This window comes from Bradysia coprophila (genome assembly GCF_014529535.1).
Source record: "Bradysia coprophila strain Holo2 chromosome IV unlocalized genomic scaffold, BU_Bcop_v1 contig_5, whole genome shotgun sequence".
In the NCBI taxonomy this organism is placed as follows: domain Eukaryota; kingdom Metazoa; phylum Arthropoda; class Insecta; order Diptera; family Sciaridae; genus Bradysia; species Bradysia coprophila.
Window position 1 is genome coordinate 6,523,248 of NW_023503374.1, and position 22,668 is coordinate 6,545,915.

At 33.9% G+C, this 22,668-nt stretch overlaps 2 protein-coding genes across 2 annotated transcripts; both read left to right on the plus strand.

Moving 5' to 3' along the window:
* Positions 1-766: 766 nt before the first annotated feature.
* Positions 767-21,508, plus strand: LOC119071905 (putative inorganic phosphate cotransporter). Its single transcript, XM_037177018.1, has 16 exons — positions 767-1,261; positions 10,301-10,334; positions 10,400-10,544; positions 10,609-10,714; positions 10,803-10,892; positions 10,963-11,013; positions 11,069-11,163; positions 11,567-11,598; positions 11,730-11,811; positions 11,876-12,043; positions 12,108-12,324; positions 12,394-12,470; positions 13,207-13,347; positions 13,415-13,435; positions 13,811-14,082; positions 21,297-21,508. The coding sequence occupies exons 1-15, from the start codon at positions 1,228-1,230 to the stop codon at positions 14,033-14,035; spliced, it is 1,518 nt and encodes a 505-aa protein (XP_037032913.1). The 5' UTR covers positions 767-1,227; the 3' UTR covers positions 14,036-14,082; positions 21,297-21,508.
* LOC119071937 lies at positions 16,046-17,120 on the plus strand. Its single transcript, XM_037177060.1, has 2 exons — positions 16,046-16,638; positions 16,696-17,120. Exons 1-2 carry the CDS (start codon positions 16,062-16,064, stop codon positions 17,118-17,120), a joined length of 1,002 nt encoding a protein of 333 aa, XP_037032955.1. The 5' UTR covers positions 16,046-16,061.
* Positions 21,509-22,668: the final 1,160 nt, after the last annotated feature.

Genomic DNA, 22,668 nt, shown 5'->3' on the forward strand with positions numbered 1-22,668 from the left:
GAATTTCATTGATTATTGCTGCAACGATCGCCCAAATTGTCTTTAAAGATACATATGCAGCTATGGAAACTTCCATCAGTTCAATTCATTGCACTTACTTGCAGACATCACTATTAATGTGTATACCTCTACTCTATATACGTATGTGTATTTGGAGGGAATCTGGATTTCATATTAACGTATACTTACTTATCAATTAAATATAGATTAAGTTTCGATTGTTTATTTGACGGAATTGATTTTAATTGTTACGCATTTTTTTGATATATTATCTTCTATTGCGTTATCCATTCTTTCGAGCATATGCATCATGTAAATAATTGTCTATTATCGCGCTACTAGTCTATTCGTATTATATATGTGTATCGGTGTAATATTGTGTTATACATACGTACGATAAAGATTATAATTGATAATCAGAAATTTTTATTAAATATCTTTTTGTAATGTAGGTTAAACACTTACAAACACTTACAAACTGCATAATGAACAGAAAGTACCATATCAATGTTATCAGGTACAAATAAATAATATTTGAAATTTCTTTTCCTACTTAATTAATTCTTTAAATACCTAAAATTACTCTGACTTACACTCACTGGATATATCCATGTAAAAAAGACAAAAAATTCTTTTCAAATTAATGAGTCTGTTATGTTTTGTTTACCTTTAAATTTACAATTATTTGAAGAGCAGACCTAGACATTAAACATTAAAAATGATGGATGTCTCACTATACCTTTGTTTCAGTTTGTGTTATTAGTGTGAAATCATTTATTTATCGAACGAATAGAGTGTAGACGACATTATTATCGTTTGATATGTCGTTCATCGGTGTTATATTAACTCAATCCAGCAACGATTACAATGTGTAAACGAAACTCTTGTAACGCACAGGTGCAAGTATAAAACGGAAAGTCTCGGCTGTGGCCACTCTCATTCGGTGTTTCTACGTTGACCGCGTAACATTTTAAAAAGACAACAAAAAAAAATCTCGTTTGTGTTCGTTGTATTTGAATTATTATCACTTTTTTGATTGTAAAGTGAGGAATTCCAATTCACATTTACAAAGGGATTGTATGATCGGCGCTGTTGCATTTGTAGATTCTGTTAAGGACTCAACACTTGTGTCAAAACAAAAATTGTTTGCGTTAATGATAATAGGACTGGAAGTGTGACGTTTTGATTAGATCAAGATTCGTTTTTGTGGATACAGTCTGAGTAAAAATGTTAACAGGATGGAGGAAGACAGTTTCAAGGTGTAAGTAGTAAATGCTAGCAATTAAATTATTATCTACATTTTATTACTTAGTGTAGCGCAGTAAACACACATGCAATCATTTGCTTGAAATAATTTATTACCAAAAGTTGTTTGGCGTATAAATAGAGTGTCTTATTAATACCCAGAACGGCGCTACGTTACATTCAAAAGCTAAAGAAAAATTCAATTTTTTCGAAACTCATTTTTTACTGTGGATTTTAATATGAAAGGTTCGACCTCAGAAATACCTTCTCGCTTTTTTTATTAATTTAATTAGATAAAATCTGTTCCCGAGCTTGAAATTTTCTCACTTTTATTTACAATAATTTTGTTTACAACAATAAATTCATTTCATTTAGCGAATTCATTGCTTCATGAACGAACACCACATCAAATCCAATAATTCAAATTAGCATTTTTCGAATCAGGAAATTTTACATTAATTGCTCATCGGCATACATGATAAATAGTTTATTGTTTTTATACCCCTGGTTCCGAATCGTGTATTGCATTTAATTAACTTCCAAAACAAACCTTATTATGCTAATCGTATGAATGTTTTAAATTCGAAGAAAGTAAAAATATTTTCAAGTTGTTACTATACTTATACGGTGTGTTCGGTTGATGGGTCATATCTGAAATTATGTGAACAGTGAACATTCAGCGTAAGTGTTCAACATTTCATATTTTTAATGAGTATAAGTTGTCGATCACCAATGACTAAAAAGGCATAGCATACCGATAGAGAACAGTATGTAAGTCAGTAAATTGATCGAATGTTTGTAAAATATCACTAAAACAATGACCTCGTAACAAGAAATAAAATGTCTGATTGACAACTCCTTTCAAATAGTTTGCTTGAAAGGGCAAGTACTTAGTATGTCTCTCTCTTCCTTGTATTCGTATTATGAACGTGAACACGTGCGTGCAAATAATCTCTCTTTGTAACTATATAGAGTGTTAAGGGATAGGACCCAACCAACAGGTTTTTTGAGTGGTCTTCGTTCTCCTTCAGCATTCTGTCGGTACAGAGAGAGATAGAGAGCAAGCATTTGTTTTAGTGCATAGCAGAGGTACTTAAACACATCTTTGATTTGATTTGTTTTGAAACAATATAAGACTCGGCCTATTATTTTAAGCGACTTGAATCTAAAAGTAATTCGGTAGGTTTTCTGCAAGAGCTGGTTTTACCACGACAGAGTAAAGTTAACCAGGCAGTAGCGCTACTTTGACTAAAAGGACCTGAATAATCTAGTAACCCTACATTTTTTGGGAATACAATTTTTCAACTTATGTCAGTGTTCATTTGAGTTCATTTTCATACAGTGTATTAAGGTCCCTTATTTGACGTTTCGAAAATGAACCGCTCCTTCCTGATTTATTTTACTCTGCCGTGGTGATCACATTATAAACGTTTCTTTCATGTCTCACAACACTAGCAATTTTATTCTTAATTCTTCCAATAGATATTAAGTTTATTCAGTGTCTGAATTCTTTACAGAATTGGCCTGAAGAATACCACAGATCTCGTCGCAACGTCTTTTTAAAATAATCCTAATTACATTAAGTTAATGTCATTAACTGATACGTACTTTGAAATAATTTCAATGACAAACTAAGCGATACTTGATGCCCATCCATAAATAGTTATCATTGGAATTGAAAACGTTTCGCCTCGTGTTTCTGCTTTATTGCTCAGGCGGTCACTTTCGATCATTTCACCATCATTAATGGCACTTTCTTTTCTCCACCATTATGTAAAACAGTCCAGCACTTTGTAGCCGGAAAATTATTTCGCTTTTTCATATTCAAATTTTTCTGAGTTCTAAATGCAATCGTCGCATCTTCCGAATACGCATACGATAGAGTTGTTTATATATCAAAAACTGAGTTAAGAAATCCATTTCCAATGAACGAATTTTCTTGTTCCAGTCTTTATGCTCAGTCAGATCGTTCAGCATATCAATCAATAATTTTTTCATATTATCGTTTTCTGTAGCGATGGAACGTTGTGACTCAAAAATGTCTAGAATTGAATTGATCTGAGGCTGAAGAAACGGATGTTTGAGATTACTTAGCCATTGTAGCAAATCAATAGATTGAGAACATCGGCTCCGCTTTGAAAAAATAAAATTTTCTTTGGCTTGATGAATCGGATGCCGCTCAAAAGTAGAATTGCAATTAGGACGGTAATTCACGCCGTAAGTATGCCAAAAATTTGAATTTTAAGTGAACGATTCGATGAAAAAGTGAACCGAAAAATACATTTCAACGCTTCCTTGTATGAAAATGACGTTACGTTAGAAAGACCTCCGCACTTTCCATTTTGAATTTCGACCGCACTTACGGCGTGAATTAACGAATAACCAAAGGTATTGTTAATAAATAGACTGAATAATCAGGATACGGCTGAGCTTCCGGTACCACAATTATTACATGACTAATGAGAACGGGATACACCTCGGATGGTCCTTGTAAATGGGTGATTGTTGGCGTTAGGTCGGCTGCACTGTTACGAAACAAGTCAGTAGAGTTTCTTGGAATCACAATGTATGTCGCATTCATCATGTCGAATACAGTGGTTGAAATTCCATTGAAATGACGATCCCAATTGAAGTTTATGTCGATGAAAATTTGGATCGAGAGTAGTGAAAAGTTTCTTACACTGCCGGTTACATTAATCACATTAATCACATCCAGTACATCAAATGATAACGACGACAAAAACAATGACAAGCTCTGCGTAATATGGTACTTTATACAGTAAAATGCATGTTAAAAAAATTGAAGTACAAGATTTGAAATCAACAGATTAAAAATACTTTGATCGATGGAAGTAATAGACGCGAAAATAATGTTGGTCATATGCTTGCCGTCTGTAACAGGTTGAGGGATTAATAAATCAAATCCCTATATAGGGATCAAAATTGATGAAACAATGTTGTACACAGGGTGACAATCAGTTGTGATTAGTGTTAGGTCGGCAGAGTAAAATCAGGCAGGAGCGGTTCATTTTTGAAACGTCAAATAAGGAACCCAATACACTGTAAGAAAATGAACACTGACAAAAGTTAAGACTAGCAGATAATTCAAGTCCTACTCAAATCAAGCACTCCTGCCTGGTTTATTTTACTTTGCCGTGATGTTAGTTATTCATATATTCAATTCACTAACCTCTGCGCCTAATTGGCTCTTTATTAAATTCTGTTCTTTTGGCTGTTCTTGGGGTGTATTGGTACAAAGTTACTTGTATTTGTATTGTATATTTTAAATCACTCAAACATAACATGCCTCTTTCTGAGTATCATTGGTAGCACAATGGGCCCAAACGGTGGCCCCCGTGCGTGTTTTACTTAGTAAAACAGCTGCATTTAATAAAAATAAAAAAAATCATTGGTAATGTTCTAAAGTTCAAGTTCACTTAAGTTTTCCAATTCGACTAGTTGCGGTGTGTTTGGTGGTGGCAGCAACGTTGAAAAATAATTCTTAGACTAGAATATCATCATCATCATCGTCATCATAACGAATAAGTCATAAATATTGTGGGAAAAAAATTTGTATGAATAGAATTATTGAACTGATTAGCATGATACTCAATGGACGTCACTTATTAATTCAATGTTGAGGCTGCGTATACGTATACGTTGTGCTGTTGCATATAATTAACTATCATCAAATCAAAGATCATAAAAGTTCTTTTGAAAATCGGATCTAAATATACATGCACCAAGCACCTGCGTATCTTGTTTTTTTTTGTTTCACATGACTGAGATTCCAATCGAATTTATAAGCTTCAATTTTTTATGATTAATATAATGTCTGTTGTTCGTGCTTTTCATCTCTTTATAATGTAAGCGATGTCATTTCGAGTGATCGGTTGAAACGTGCAGCTTTTGTTATATTTATTTATAAAAAAGACTTGTGGCCATTAAATTTCGCTTTATACTTTACACGTAAAAAATTCATTAACAAAAGTCTATTAAGGTTATATTCGACAAGGAGGTAGATTCGATTGAAAATTTAAATTGTTTTTTTTTCGTCTTTAAATTATTTTAAGCTCAATTCGTAATGCAATTACAACGCTGCGGGAAATGTGTAAAATAGAACCTATTGAAGAACCAACTTAGTCTTAAAAACGAAGTTGTTTAGAAGAAGGATAACAAAAGCAAGGTTCTAAGACAACAGGTTGAGACGCCTATGCGTTGATCATGGAAGCGTTTATCATGTCAGCAAAAGTTTCTGGTGGCTCTTTAATCGACTTTGACACGAATGTTTTGTGTATTAAAATTGTAGTAACCTGTCACAGACAACAATCATCAGTAGTTTTCTATCGAGTCAAGACATTAATTTGAATCTGTTACTTCATTTTTTTAAACATACCTCTAAACAGATTCATCAATGTACAATAAGCGTTACTTTATCATTGCTAAAGAAATGTAACTTTCCTGCAACTCCCTAAATGTCGAAGCGAGACGTAATAAAAGGCGCCCGTGCAATTTACAGAGGCATTTTATGCATGTTCTTATCAAATTGGTTTATATATCTATTTCAACGAAACAAATTTACTTCTTTTTCAAATATATCGGTTTCGTATTATACCTTTTTTACTTCAAATTACTTAATTATATGTCAATACTTATAGTGATATTCTTTTGTCAGTCTATTTGTTCGGAATTTACTTATTATGTATGTGTTTGTGTTTACGCAAGCATTTTTTGTCGTCATACTTTTTATTTCTTTTTTCCTTTTTATTTATTATTTTTCTTTAATTTATGATTGATTTATACACACAATAGAAATCTTGCGCAAATGCATTAGTGGAGATGTTTTGAGTTAGTCAAGCACTTATAGAAGTAGGTCAAAGAGGGGGAGGGGTCTGAAGATCTTGGAAAACAGTTAACCTTATTTAACGTTTTCTTATGTTTCTTTTAAATTTTTGAATATTTTTTTTGCAAATTAACTTTTAACTAACACGCTCCCACATTTTTAGACCCCCCCTCTCCTTGTCCTTTAATTTATGGTCGATCCCTAAAAAGACTGATTACTTACACCCCTGTTTATCATTTTCAATTCTCAATTTATAAGTCGACTTAAGAGCTTTAAAAACATATGCGCAATCTATCTAATGGCAAACTTACGTATTTATAATCAATAATGCTGTCGATAACCTTGAACGATTTTTGAATGACTTAAAAAATTGTTTGAGAAAGACCAGCTTCTTTCTTCACTTATTAAATGATTATCATGTTGTATTTGCATGACATTTATATACCAGACTTAATGACTTGGGGAAGGAAATACATAAATTGCGTCATTGCAAATTCCTTTTCGAATTGAATTACTTTTAGAGGTTGTTGAAGGTAATGAACAGTTTTCGGTACGTACTCCAATTTTTGCCGGCGAGTAGCTTAACAATAAAAAATAACAATTGTTTTGATCAGTTGTTGACTGAGTGGAATAAAGGGTATTACTAATTACATAAAATTGACAAGGGTAATAGAGTCATCGCCTTTATTATATGATATGTTGTCTCTAATTTGTAATTATACTCGAAGTCACTTGTTTCATTTTATTCATAAACGATTGTTCCGCGAACGTTCCATTAAAATACAGTCAAGACGTCTTCTCGCACAAGCTTATTCTCGCACATAATGTTTAACAATGTTTTTATTGTATAACGAATGTTTGAAATTAGCTGCTTCGAGTATGCATATGAATATATTCAGATTCGCACGTAATATTTTTCCGTATTTTCCCACATAAACTCTTATTAAAACTTACATTGAATGGTTTTTCTTGATTCATCTAACCAGCGTATTTTCTTGTCTTTGTGACAGTATCTGAGCTGGATTTCCCCTTAGTACTATCATACCAAGGACACACTAGAAAGAATTTAGATTCAGTCAAACGAAGTACCTATTTATGATGCTAGGGAAAAAGTTTTTGTTAAGGAACTAAATGTAAGATTGTAAGATCGCTCATACAAGCGGGATCAGTTTGGCAACACATCGTGTTTATTAACCATCTTTTTCAAACTTTTAGTGCCCAATCCGAATGAGCAAAGGTACCATCAGAAACATCTTAACCATTGCATATTCGTGACGAAAACTAGCATTCGTATGTAGTTCATAGCAAGATCTGCTCAAGAGTGGGGTTTGAATGTTCCAATTAATTTGAGTGCGTTAACGAGCTTCTCTGATGCAATATAGTGCGATAACGAAAAGTCATAATACACTAGTGCAATAAAGCAATAAATAACGGTTACACCCAAGAAATTATTCAATTTTTTTTTTTCATAAAAACGATTTTTTTAAATGTGATGAGAGATATAAGATTATTTCTTCATTTTCATGGTTTATCATTAATTGACAACAATGAAAATAAATAACGTTTAATTACCTACTTACACTTTATTTATTGGTGGCTGTATAGTTTGAGTTTCTTATCAATAGATTCAACGTCAGCAACAAAATCATCATCTCTCAATCGGTTTTTTAGTGACAACAGAAAAAACACTTCCATTATTGTCACGTGGAATTGTTATATTATATTTAATAAATCAAGCAATAATTTTTTAACATATAGGTCCTATTAAAATGGACAATTTGATTTTTTGCTGTCACGCTTTACAGCATTCAACTCTATTTTATTGAGTTAGTCGTCGAGATAAATGGTGTTTATTACATTTTCATCACTAATTTTCATGGAATTATGAGAATAGTTTTATAATACGCCACATAATTGCACAGAATTTCCTTGTTTTGACTCTTTTGACTGGTGGGTGGCTTGCAGCTTGAGCTGACGCCAAGTGTTACAATCTCTCTAGTAAACATTTCGAAACTCTAAAATGAGACCAGAAAATGCCCTATTACCGCCTGGTCCGAAACCTTCTTGTTCGCAATTTTCTAACCACAAGCATGATAAAGTCGTTTACATAACGAGGGATTGGGATAAGAGTTGAAAAGACCAGTTTTCGTGTGAATTTTGTTAGTTCATCTTGTTCATGACATTGGATGAAAAGAAGAAGAAAAAGATTTTCGACCCGTAAGCATGTTAAATATTGTAATCAGGTCAAACCTGACCAGAAACCTGGCTGGTTAACTTAAAAATTTGTATACCTGAAACCTGACCTGACAGATTTAAATGAAACCAGTTTCACACCAGGTAAGATAACTGACCTGAAATTCCTAAAAACTAAACTTCTTTGACGGCCTATTTTTTCAGAGCGGTTGACCTTCGTCGACACAAGACTTTTCCAAAACTCTCTCCTAATTCAGTTAATCCCTACGACCGAAAAGTGTGTAATTACATCTTTATTACGGCAATTAATCAAAAAATCTCATAACTGTGCGACAGTAATGTACATATATTGCCTAATGAAATCATTGCTACCAATTTATCAATTTATATCAGAATGATTGGCTGTAATACTACATTGAAAACGGGTAATTTTAATTGAATGGAGCTTTACAGCTGGAACAAAAGTAATCGTTTCTAAATATTTATTAATCACGAATTATCTCTTATAAAAGATTAGAAAAGTGAGAGTACATTATGCGATAAATCATGATAAGATACATGTATATAAAAACCTGAGCAACATTGATTGGAAAAAGGTTTGAATTGGATTTGGATGATATGTGTGTTACCTTCTAGCGTTAATGTTGATTAGATACGATGTTTTACACATCTTTGGAACTAGATTAATATATTTAATATAATATGAAACTCCATTATTACCGTGATTTAAAATGTTGTTTTTTATGAGTACAGATTTTGAGAACTTAGATGCCATTCACAAATTACTAGGGAGAGAGAGTTCGGGAAAAGCGTTACATTTTCGATATTTTCCCATTGTTTTTGAGTAATTTGTGTCTCTTCAATTAACAAAAATGTTGTTAATGGTATTGTACTCGTCAATCAGAAGGATTTAGCCGTATTGAGAATTTCTATGAATGTACATTACTTTTGTAACTAAACTGCTCGATGGCGCTATAATTTCTTGTACGAAAAAAAGACGACATTATTATAATTAAGACATGAATTAACTTCAGCTGGCTCACTCATACAAACAAAAGTGATCATTCCAGTTTGGCGAAACACGTGGTAGTGGTAAAATCGTTAAAAGTCAGAGTGGACCAACTGAATCAAACTCATGTCTAAATTTCACTGACATCCTCTGTATGTTGTCCAATTTTAAGCAAAATTGAAATAAATATGGAAGCATAATGTTCAAGGATAATATTTGCTCATTTGTTTGTAGCTGTACAAATGATGTAGAAGTACAATAAGCATTTCATATCAAGTGTGTATAAATGGGAAATATTGCGCATGTGAGATATTATTTACGTAGAAAAATGTTTGATCAGAAGAGCCTGTACGATAGTTATTTATAGACGTGTAATTGTCAATAATCAAGTAATCAAACAAATTTTGCACTTCCATTTTCGTCATAGAAACAACCTAATGCTGAACCATAGAGGTGTGTAACTCTATGAGTCGATCTTGGAGTTGAACCTTAAATGAAGTTAAGGTTAAAAGTGCTCTCTCTTTACTTCAGCGATTTTGAAGAAATTTAATTATCAAAAAAACGCACTGTAAATATGTATTTTCAAGTAATCGACATCATCAGGCTCTGGTAGAGAGGTCATTTTTAACTTCGTACTATTCTACTTGAATCACTTAAGTTGTATCCAAACGTTTTGCTCAATTTGCTTCTTTTTGGATGCGAAAAGAATCAGCAATCATTTGTCTTAAATATCAAAGAGTATTGGTAGCTATTCTTTTGCATTGTTTTTTGAGTGTGACAAGAACCGTCTCCGAATTTGTTACCCAAAATCGGGCCAAATCATGTATGCTAATTTTAATAGCTTCAAAACAGACAACAAGATCTTCGTGTTTTAACTTGAATTTTTAAGTTCTATGTCTAACAAGATATTAGTTATGTTCAATATGGTCATATTTAAAAAGTGCACAAGCACTAGTTTCTATTTTATGTTTGTATTTACTGCATTTTACCGTACGATTTTTCTGTTTCAGTTTTTATTGTACCCCAAAGAGTCGTGCTATCGATGTGAGTTCATTTGAAATACCAATCTGTTGTTTTCATGCTAAAATTTTATTCTTTTCAATTAAAAGTATGGGATTTCTGGCTCTAGTCAATGCATACACAATGCGCATCACATTGTCCGTTGCCATAACAGAAATGGTAGTAAGAGTTAATAATACCGAACACGAAGACAACACATGTCCCGATTTTGGTGATGAAGGAAGTGGTTCAGGTGTAAGAATATCAGCTGCCCGATGTATGAGCCAAATTTAATTGATTGAATTTACATTTCATGTAGTCAACTCATTCCGGTACATACGAATGGAATCAAGAGCTCCAAGGTGTAATTCTTAGCTCATTTTATTGGGGATATGCAATTACACATCTACCGGGTGGTCTATTAGGTAAATACATTTTTTTTAAATAATTTTAGTTTTAAAATCAAAGGCGTTACAACGGTTGCGATTAACAGAATAAAACGATTAAATTTAGCTGAGAAATTTGGTGGCAAATATACCCTTGGACTGGGCATTTTATCAACAGCAATCTTCACACTCCTAACTCCAATTTGTGTTGAATGGGGTATGTAAATAAACTAAGAAAAAAATCCTCAACAGCAGTTTTTGATGATTTTTTTTTTGTTCTGGTATAGGCGGCTCAACATCGCTGATTGTCCTGCGAGTATTGATGGGATTGGGAGAAGGTAATAATATGAGGGACTTTCCATATTGATATCTCTAAAAATCGAATCAATTTAGGAACCACATTTCCCGCATTAAGTTCACTATTAGCTGCGTGGATACCATTGAAAGAACGGAGTAAGCTCGGCTCGTTAGTTTTCGGCGGAGGACAAGTAAGTTCATTCATCATTATGTAATTTTTGTGTACATTTATCATCGGCCTTCGCATGATTATGAATCTAACATTTTGTTTTATATTCATTTTCCAAAGATTACCGAAATTTACTGGAAAATAGATTCGGTGATTTTCGGTAAACTTCGGTAACATTCGGTAAATTTAAATCAATTCTGTAATAGTACATTACTATACCAGTAAAGTAATTTGATATCTCGTATACAGATGAGTAAAAGTATCCGAGGGCTTCTCAAATTATTTCACGTGTAAAGTATGGCGTTTTACTTTACGAGCGAGGGAAAGGGTCTTCACTAGTGAGAGAAAGGCCACATTACCTCACTAGTAATGTCAATGAGCTTTCCATTGTTCGGAGAGTTTATTTAATAATACCTCTCTTTTAGGTTGGCACAATCTTAGGAACTTTGATATCAGGGTGAGTAATTTGAATTTATAATAAAGCTAAGCTCACAACACGAAGCTTAATTAAAAAACAACAGAAAAAATGACATTCACTCCACCTAGTTTTATAAACAATTAACAAATTTATTGATGGATTTGACACAGATTGTTGCTGCAAAATTTCCCTGGATGGTCCTCAGTGTTTTACTTTTTCGGAGGCTTGGCACTCTTATGGGTCGTTATATTTGTAATGAACCTTAACGTTTAATTGATTATCTGATGTAATTAACGAACATTTAAATACATTTAAGATGTTTATATGCTACAGCGATCCGGAATCTCATCCCTTCATTACCGATAAAGAGAAAGACTTTTTGAAAAAGGAACTAGGCCAATTGGAACGAGATAAGACCCTTCCACCGACACCATGGAAAGCAATCTTAACATCGGTTCCGATGATGGCTCTTGTGTGCGCTCAGGTAAGAATCACAATTAGTAGAACTATAACTTTTGTTAGACAGAAAATCGGTAAAATTTAAACAGATTGGACACGATTGGGGCTTCTATGTTATGGTGACAGACTTGCCAAAATACATGGCTGATGTTTTGCGATTTTCCATTTCCGAAAATGGACTGTATTCGTCACTTCCTTATCTCCTTATGTGGATCGTTTCCATATCGACAGGGTTCCTAAGCGACTTTTTGATCGTTAGAAATTACCTGAGTATCACAAATGCCAGGAAAGTCTTCACTGCTGTTGGTAAATATCGCAGAAAGGAATTTGAAAAGGCACCAAAATTTTTACTTTAATTGTTTTAATGTTTCACAGCCGCAATCGGACCAGCGATCTTTATCATTGCAGCATCATATGCGGAGTGTAATCGAATGGTTGTCGTCGTCATGTTTGTAAGAAATACATTTTTTCTTCTTTTCTACTGACTCAAGATTCTTGCTGCGGGGAAACTGATAAAGCGGACAGTGCTCGTTTGTTAAAGTAGTAACATTTATAGGATTTTGTATGTAGGCCAGTGAATTTCCTTTAAATGGTCAACTCATACAAACAAAACTACTTGTACGAGTAGACCAGCTGACAAACAGCTGAAGAAAATTCATGTTTAAATTTCACTGACGTGCCTTGTAGAGAAATATTTTGACACTCTTCTCGTAAATGAGTACATGAACAGTTGAGGTGATGCAAATCCGCAAAACCTCTAGCGCTACCCTACTTTCAGGTGAATTTGAGTGAGCAGCCATCTTCGATAGATTGTTTATTACATGGATGGCACCTAATGTACAATTGTTTTTATAAAGTTTATCTGGATACGTTTATCTCATAATAATAGAATTTTTATAATTATTGTCTTAAGAAAGACGCACAGGGATTTAGAGGGCCTATGGCTTGTATGTGTGAGACAATGTGTCCATTCATTTTTATCTTATCAATCACAAATAATCTATTTTTTTTCTTTTGATAACCTCGACATGTTTTGCACATTTATCACTGCCGATACACCCACCCAATTCAAAACTAATAACGTAGTACTTCTGATCAAGAATCTTCAATGAATCATTCAATTCAACTAAATTTTGCTCCTAAATCAGAATTAAGACATTTGTCTGACTCACTCTCTCCGATTTACAGATATTTTCAATGGGCTTTATGGGAACGTTCTATCCGGGTATGAAAGTGAATCCATTAGATTTAAGTCCAAATTATGCAGGAACACTGATGGCTATAACCAATGGAATTGGAGCAATAACCGGAATCTTATCACCATACATTGTAAGTTTTGTTTTTGTTGTCAGCTTAATTTCGATTTAATTGAAATTTTCCAATTTTTTCGTTACAGGTTGGCGTTATGACTCCTAACGTAAGTGTTTTAAGTTTGTAAAACGACAAGCTAATGATAGAGCTTGATATCATAGCACTGCTCTTAGGTAACGCTAAGAACAATTGAAAATCCGTAACTCTTCGAGTTATAACTCCCTCAGAGAGTCATCGTAAATCTTGATTGTTTTTGTACGAGACGATTAACCATTGTAATGGTGTAGACTAATCTCTAGGACTCGAGCGAGAAAAAAGTCAGTGCAAAGAAGCGTTCAAGAACTGAAAACTCGTATGAGAATTGTTGGAAGCCAGCGATCAAAGTTCCAACTGCCCGTGTAGTTATTTTCCCTTGAAATCTTCCATATTCTAAAATTTCTATTGCCAATTATTTCATTAAACTAAACCTTTCTCCATTTAGTCGTCGTTGACGGAGTGGAGAGCTGTATTTTGGATTTCGTTCGCCATTTTTGTTTCAACAACTGTGGTGTATGTGCTATGGGCTTCTGGGGAAGTGCAACCATGGAACTATCCACCGGAAACTTCCATTGAAAATGGCCGGAATAAGTCCGACGAACCAAGTGAAGAACAGCCGAAAAGCATGATCCAACACCCTTTGCAATCTAATATTAAGCTGAAAGATTAGACTTAAAAAATTCCGATTTAGTTCAATTGTCGATCGAAAAAGAAAAACTCCCGAGTGAAAAACTGACCGAAAAACGACTGGTTCTGATCCTTGCTTATGAGAATGATAAATATGCTCCTACTTACTGATTAGGTTAATTTTGACTACCACCCTCTTAAGAATGAAAAAACAATATAAATAATAAGATTGCAAATTACACTTTTTCTATATAACATGGCATATTGGATGCTTGCTACACTGACTAATATAATTTTATGATGTAAATTATCCGACTAAATAGTATAAAAATATGCTTCTATGGTACATAATTACAGGAGTGAGATTCCGCATCAAAAAATGTTCTCAGTCGCCAGTTAGTCATAACTATAAGCAGAAGTCTCTTTGAATCTGTCGAGAAATATTCTTTCAAATGTCGCGACAATACAAAAGATATTTAGAGCCGAATACTGAAAATCCGCTGACAAATTATATGGCAAAGGTGTGTTGAATAGCAGTTCCTTATATTTTATGAATTTCTTTAACTATCCTAAATTAGAAAGTGAAAAACGAAACCACCGATCGAATTTTTAAAAGAGTGAGCCGGAAACCTGTTTCTTCTGAGAGTGATCAAGATCAAGGTGTGAATATATGAGACATATAGAAACTTTTACGCTCGACTTAAACCTAAATTATAAATTTTAAGATTGCGTCAACGAGACGGAACCCACAGATCGGACAGAGAATGATGAAGTCTTAAACGAAGGAAACAATTATGATGTACCCAATGGTGATAACGAGGACTTCTTTCATGTTATATCCGATCAATTAATTCATCCGAATCTGCTATGCAAAACGTCAGATGCCATAACGATGGTTCTAGCATTTTTCCTTCAGCATCACTTGACCTGGGTCGCTCTTGAAGACCTGTTGAAGTTGTTCCATAATGTACTAGGCGATAACTCTAATTTACCAAGAACGAAATACTTTTTCAAAAAATTCTTCGGACGGAATCAACGCCCAACAATTCATTTTTACTGCAAAAAATGTTTGGTCTACATCAACACTTATGACAACTTGAAGTCGCTTCAAGTAACCGAAAACGAAAATGATAGAGGTCCTCATTATTGTGATGTTTGTGAAACCGAGTATTCGTTAAAAAAAATGAACGATGGTCACTTTTTCATGGAGCTGCCTTTGAGAGAACAATTAGAAAAACGAATCTCTGAAGATATTGGTATTTTGAATTACAGCACGGTCTCGAATAACAGTACATACACAGACGTATTTGATGGAAAGTTATACAAAGCTCTGAGAGCTAAAGTTGGAGCCGGTCCTTTGGTTACATTGACTTTGAATACAGATGGTGTAAGAGTATTTAAATCAAAACGAAAAGCTAGTCTGTGGCCAATTCAGTGGATTATCAATGAAGTTCCTCCACGCAAAAGATTTAAGCAACAAAACATAATTTTATCCGGCATATGGTTTGGCTCTGATCCTTCCTTCGAGCTGTATTTACAGCCATTCATTAAGGAAATGAATGATCTTGATGAACAGAAAATCGTTATTAAGACAGGCAATACAGAGAAAACAGTAACCGTTCGTGTCTTGCTATTCACCGCGGACTTACCAGCTAAGGCGAAAGTGCTTAAATTTAAGCAATTCAATGGCGAATTTGGTTGCAGTTACTGTATTCATCCAGGTTTCATGGTGGGTAGTTCCACGTCGAGCAAATACACAAACGAAGATTTTCCTCTCCGAACGCACTCAGGTACACTGAATTTGATCGGTATGTTTTTGTCAACGGGGCAATCAAGCTTTGGTATCACCGGAGTCTCACCCTTGATTGGATTTAAAGATTTCAATTTGATCGATGGTACTGTTATAGACTATCTACACTGTGTCCTAGAAGGTATATTCAATTTTTCAATGAGGAAAAATTAATTCTCTTTCGACGTAATATGATATTTCAGGTGTTACATATTTGCTGTTGAGTCTCTGGTTTGACTCTACTAATCACCGAGAGAAGTACTACATTACTCCTCGTGGAATGGAGGTAGTCAATAAAAACCTGAAGAATATTACTCCTTTCAAATCGTTTTCCATAAAACCGAGATCAATTGAAGAAAGGGAATATTGGAAAGCACATGAGCTGAAGTACTGGTTGCTTTACTATGCAGTTCCTTGTTTAAGTGGTGTTTTAAAATCAATTTATTTAAACCACCTGACATTGCTATCCGAAGCAATATTTATATTTTTAAAGTCCGAAATCACCACTAAAGAAGATGAAAAAGCTACAAAAAGTTTAAACAAATTTGTGGACGACTTTCAAAAACTTTATGGAGAAGAGAATATGGTGAACAACGTCCATTTACTCAAACATTTGTCGAAATGTGTAAATGACTGTGGTCCTCTTTGGGCGTATTCGAATTTCAACTTCGAGAGTAATAATGGATCGCTTGTGAAACATGTTCACGGCAATACAGACGTTGAGCATCAGATTGCTTCGAAGTATGCGTTCAACACTTCCCTGAATCGCTTGAAAGTTCTGTGCGAGTCGACCTCGTCAACCTTCAATTACATCGAGCGAATGAAAAGCATGAGAGTTAAAAAGTGTGAGAAAATCGGTAATAATGAAATAAGTCCTTTGTAAATTATATCAAATGAAATAACATACGATATAGGTCAGATAACTTTGTTCGGGAGCCCATTAAAGCACAAGCTGGATGCAGTCGAGAAATCCATTTTGCAGGGAAATTTGGATTATGTTATGGCATACAACAAGTTCTTTTACGGCAATGATGTATTCTTTAGTGCCGCCTACAAAAGACCTGAGCAAACAAATGACACTGTGGTAATTTTAAAAAACCAACGCGTTGGCATTATCACTTTAATTTTCAAGGCAGAAGATTCCGTTTTCGTTCTTCTAAAAATGCTAAGAACGGAACGAGTTCCGAATTTCCCTGTTCACGTAAAAAAGATCTGCAAAAGCAATGTAAATTGTTTTGAAAAAATTCCGGCAGAAGAAATATTACAGAAACTTCTTATTATTTCGACTGAGAAGGAAAGTTTCATAACAGAGCTGCCGAACCAGTATGAAGGTGATTGAAATGTATCTTGTTTGTTTATGTTTATCAGAAATTATAAAACCGGAAGGTTCTGAACCGGAGCCCGAAACCTATTAATCGTTCGAAAATAAAAAAAAATTACCAAAATAATTGTTCATTATAATAGTAAGTCCTGACGATGTATTTCGTCTTGTATTTTTGATTCATTTAATTTTGAGTGAGTAGTCGTTGAATTATAAAAGTTTACATTCAGTTACAAAAAATCATCAGAAACAATGGAAGCAGAAAGTAAGATCTAACAAATATTTTCCAACCAATCCAACACTCATTAATGTGGTATCTTTGAATAGAAGATAAATATGCAGTAGTAGAACTAAAATATGACGAAGGAAAAGTGGTCATTGTTCGAAGATTTTGGATATTGAAGTCGAAGAAATTATACATCAAAACTGATGATGAATTTTGCTATTGGTGCGCTAATCTGGACGATGATCCATACGACATGAAATGCGAATATTCAGAGAAGTTTACGGGAGAGCCAGCTCTTTTTAAAGTTTTTGTCATAAAACTTGTAGGTGAGCTACAATTTTCCTTCACCCATCTAGCAACAAAGATTCATCCACGGAAACTTACACTCAAATGTATAAGATTAAGCCTAACGTGTATGATTTCCGTACACAACGTATTGGTACGTGCCGCAAGTACCACACACTTCACATATTTTTCTGTGTGTACTCTAACTTTACTAAAACAAACAACCTATCCGAATTCTCGAACATCTTCGATCGGTCAATTTTGCATAAACTAAATCTAAAATTATTAATGGAGATTGACACACCCGATGATTCTAATATTTCAGAGTTACACCTAATTTGCAACGGAAATATCTTGAAAATTTTAGTTTTTTATGTGGCAGTTTCCACCACTGCCGTTCAAAAATTTGAATTCTACATTTTTGTTAGAATTCGATAGACTTTCCCTTGTTCTGCAACATTAGCTTTGTTTTATGCAGATCAGGGAATGTTGAAGCTGGACCAGCATAACCCATCCAACATTTATCTTTTGATATAAATTTATTTTCGACTAGTAGCATCTTTTGATGCTACTTTTTAGTGAGTTATAAAAAAATGAAACAGAAAAATGTTTTATGTTCTTCGTTGGAAGAACCTTAGAAATGGAAAATGATTTCTTGTCAAAGATAAAGCAATTTTCGTGAACTGGAAATTGCATTTTTTTTGGAAGGAATAGTTCAATATAGATAAATTGTTTGTGGTTAGATTTTAGATCAGCCAAAGGAAAAACTGAAGTAATTGGACTAAGTATACATACTGCTTTGGTACCCAAAATGTAGGTTTGAACAACTCGAAAAGAATCGTACAATACCACGATGTTTAGTTTATCTAAACGTAAGGCACTGATTTACTTGGTTTTCATACACAGAGTTAAATCTTGCAGTTGCAATTTGTATAGACTCCTTAATTTCGCATTTCATACATTGGATCAGTATTGTAATTCCTTTAAGTTAAACTATAAATCTTTTGAAATCTTATTCTCATTCATTATAACTCAATCACGCAGCACAAACATAAATTTTTAAAGAAATCTTATAACTGCACCAATCGAATCAAAATGTTTTTGTTTACTTTCGTCCACATAAAACAAACGTCATCATTATTTTCAGAACTGAGAGCCGTCTCATATAATATTTTCTGTATCTGTTTCTGGTGGTTCTTTTAAATTTACTAATTTTTTTGTAGCAATGTCTACAGTTCTAAACTCACGCCTAAATGCATATTTTGCGGACAAGATATGTCGCTTATGAATGAATATCAAAGTTATGCGCAAAACTTCCCATTTACGTATTACTAGTTAGCAAAATAGCTATTATATTTATATCTGAAACTTAACTTGATAGACACTTTGGAGGAGGCTGAAAAATCGGTGCAAGGACGATTAAAGTTTGTTTCAAATAAATTTCGCGAGCCTGGAAACACCGATGAAGAAATAAAGAAGATGGAATCGAAACGAAAAAGATCAGAGAAAAAAGAATTAAAGACACAGAAAGCTCAGGCTCATGCACTAAACTTGCAATATTTGATTAACGACGTGAAATTGCAAGCTCCCTCCACATCTTCCTCAATATTACCTATCCCTGAATTTACTGACAGCAACAACGAAGAAGAAGAGAACCGCAACAGCTCAGATGAGGTTTGAACTGATTGATAATTTAAGATCACACCGCTTATTGAATTTTTTACAAGGAAATTCGTGAGCCGATAATTAAAAAAGCAAAACAAAATTATTCATTGGAACGCTCGGAACCTCGCTCGGAACCTTTAGTCAAAGAAAAAAAAAAGAAAAAGGACCAAAAACGGTCAAAAGTTGAGGCGTTGATAACTTCCGTCGAATTGAACGACGAAACAGAGGTGATGTTCATAAGCCAAGAGATAGAGGAGTTAATAAATAAATCAAAAAATTTAAGGTATGTGCGAAGTCGAACGAGATCGATACGTCACCAAAATTAAACGATAAGCCTAAGAAAAAGAAAAAGAAACGATCGAGTGGAACCGAAACACAGGAAAGTAACTTGACTGTAATGGCTATGAATGCCACGTCAAATATTTCATCTTCGTCGATGGCATTGTCTGATAATATCTCTCCACTTTGCGAATTGCCGAGCACCACATTTGGGTTTTCACTTACTGATTTGACTCGTGATTTGGTTCATTCCATACTGACAGACAACGAGCAAGATATTCGAAACGAGGACTATGTTTCTGAGGTAATCAAAAATTATTGTACAAATTATTGTAATTAAGAAAACTCTTAATAATTAAGCAACTCGAAGTTCCTCCTCTTGCTACATTAACCATACCAGAGATTGTTTCGATATCGAATGAGTTGAACGCTTCAAACAACATGGATCGAGTCGATAATTGTATGAAATTCTTCGTATTTTTCGAATCGTCTGATTGAATTTGAATATTTACAGACGGAGGAAATATAATTGTCTTAAACTTTGATGAGCTCACCACTAAGTACAATGACGCACTTTCTGAGATTCTTAAATTAAAAGTTGAAAATGATAATTTAAAAATAGAGTTGGCAAAGGCCGATCGTCGAAATAAACTGCTTCAAGACTATTTAGTTGATGTAGACGAACGCGTCCCAGAACTTCTATTCGAAGAAAAGGTTAAATGGAATAAAATGAGTGAATGAATGTAAATCAACATTTTCTACTTTAAATTAAGGACGGAGGGCGACTGTACAGGCACAATGTTTTTATATCGAAAAAACAATGTGCAGTCTTGGATAAAGCGAAAAGCGACAACGAATTCCTGAATAACTTACTTATCTGCGTTTTTGGTCGAGATGTCTTGAAGACTCACACCCTAACTGGCAAACGAAGCTTCAAGAAGAAAGAAGAAAATACCTCAGCACCGGCACAGCCAGCGAAAACATTAGATAAGAATCGTGTCGGTCTAATTTACGGTACACATCTTTTTTATTGAATAATAAGAATTACTCAGTCGTGCTACCTATATTCAGATATCATGAACGCTCATGCTGTTGCCAACAAAACAAAAAAACTAACCAAAACCGAGATTAACGCAATCATTTCCAAAAAAACTTCGAACTTGGCATCTTACGAGGAAAAATCTATTCAAGAAAATTAAAAATTTCTTGTGAAAAAGCTTGATTTCAATAAAAAGATAGAACTTATTTTTGGTGAACTGTCGAATTTTAATTTTATCCTTAATGAGATGCTGCATTTAGTAACTGATTTCTTTCTTGTTCGACCAACTTTTCTGCGTTTCCATTATCAAGATTCCTTTTTCCATTCAAAAGTGCAAATTTTACAAAGTTGTAACGATAACCGTGAAATCTAAGAAGTAAAAGAATTTCAGACATCCTATTGGTCAAGTACGTAGCTATTAAGATTAAGGAAGATCTTAATCTGGAGGTTGATATATATTTTGGTTTATGAAAATTAAACTTGATTTTATGACTAAACATTCAGGACATCTTACCGACCAAATTAACGATTTCAGTGTGTCTTACGATATGCACTCGCAACTTTACATTAAGCACGTGATACAGTCGAACATTTCCTTATCTAATTTTACTATGATGTTTCAGTGCGAATTTTTGAAAATAGCATAAATATCTGTACTTAATTTTACAAAGCGGACTTAGGGTGAAGTGTTTCACTCGGGCTTTCATCAAAACCTAAGCTTTTTTTCATAATTCAATTTATAAAATTGTCGAACATTTTAGTTTAACACTAATATCACTTGGATGTTAGGCTCGTTTCACAGCGTATATATGTGGATGATCCTGTAAACTCAAAGTAACGTACATAAATACTTAGTGATTAAGTAAATGCAAGACATTATCACCACCGGCTTCATAATCACCATCATCATCACGATCATCATGTTTATGTTTAAATTTCAATGACCACAACAACAGAATAGAGCGGTAACTCTCTCGGGCATCCGAACGGTTTTATTTGTATTGGAGAAAATTATCCTAGTTCTTCATTACAATTTTGAATTGCAAACCAGGGGTTGTAACCAGTATCAGTTCAGTATGTCGTATGTGTATCGGCTGTACCAGCTATAGTCAGTATAGGTTTTACCAGTATCAGTCGGTATACCCAATGATGTACGTCCATTTGATTTACACGTATTGACTGATGCAGGTACAGCGACTAACACTACTTCACATACTTATTACATCGACGTGTACATTCTGTGTCAGGCGCGAGGTGTCGATTATCATTTCTATGTCACAGAAAACATTGCATCATTGCTGTACATCAACATCACCATTCATCTCTCAACGTTTCCTCTTTGGAAGTAAGTCAGTGCAAACTCTCTATAGTATTCAAATGTTTAAATTAAGGGATAGAATATTAAAGTTCAAGTTGCGCAATTGCTAGCATGAGAACGTTAGAGGTATTCTCACCGTTTTTTTTTTTTTTTTTGGAAGAGGCAGGGCCATAGAACTGTTGAACGAAACCCTCTACTTGTCAGAAAGCAAAACAGATAACTTTAAACATGTGATATGCAATGTTCATTAAAAAGTTTTTAAATTTCTTTAGTTAAGTCAAATTTTTCGTAGAATGGTTCCTTTAAATTATTGTCTTTTTCAGTTATAAAATAAAGTTACAGCCTGTAAAAAATGACTAAGCTGTGATTGAATTAAAATTCGTCCCAACATGCAGTATAATAATTATTTGATTACGAACATTTAATGAAGACAAAGAAACAGCAGAAAAATAGAAAGTCTGTGTGACATTGCGATAAGATGACATATTCGTTCTATTAAAGATTATGCTTAATACAAAAAACCACATTTCCTTTTTTCGTTACTCCTAAAAATCTGACTTGATCTGCCAAACGTTTAAGAAATTTAAGAAAAATTCTATAAAAAACCTTCGAGAAAAGATCTGAAAGCTTTTCATGAACAAATGCGAACGTGGTTTGAGGATCTAAAAGCTTTTTAGAATTCTGTAAAAATTAATTGAGTGGTGCCACGGTTACATTATATGAAAATTGTTATATCATCAAAATGTTTTCCATA

Excerpts from the sequence above, each read along its gene's own strand:
- LOC119071905 (XM_037177018.1), top strand. The coding sequence starts at position 1,228 with ATGTTAACAGGATGGAGGAAGACAGTTTCAAGGT. Across the intron at positions 1,262-10,300 it reads GAGGAAGACAGTTTCAAGGT|TTTTTATTGTACCCCAAAGA; the intron begins GTAAGTAGTAAA and ends TTTCTGTTTCAG. Across the intron at positions 11,599-11,729 it reads TTAGGAACTTTGATATCAGG|ATTGTTGCTGCAAAATTTCC; the intron begins GTGAGTAATTTG and ends GATTTGACACAG.
- LOC119071937 (XM_037177060.1), top strand. The coding sequence starts at position 16,062 with ATGGAGGTAGTCAATAAAAACCTGAAGAATATTACTCCTTTCAAATCG. Across the intron at positions 16,639-16,695 it reads TAAAAAGTGTGAGAAAATCG|GTCAGATAACTTTGTTCGGG; the intron begins GTAATAATGAAA and ends CATACGATATAG.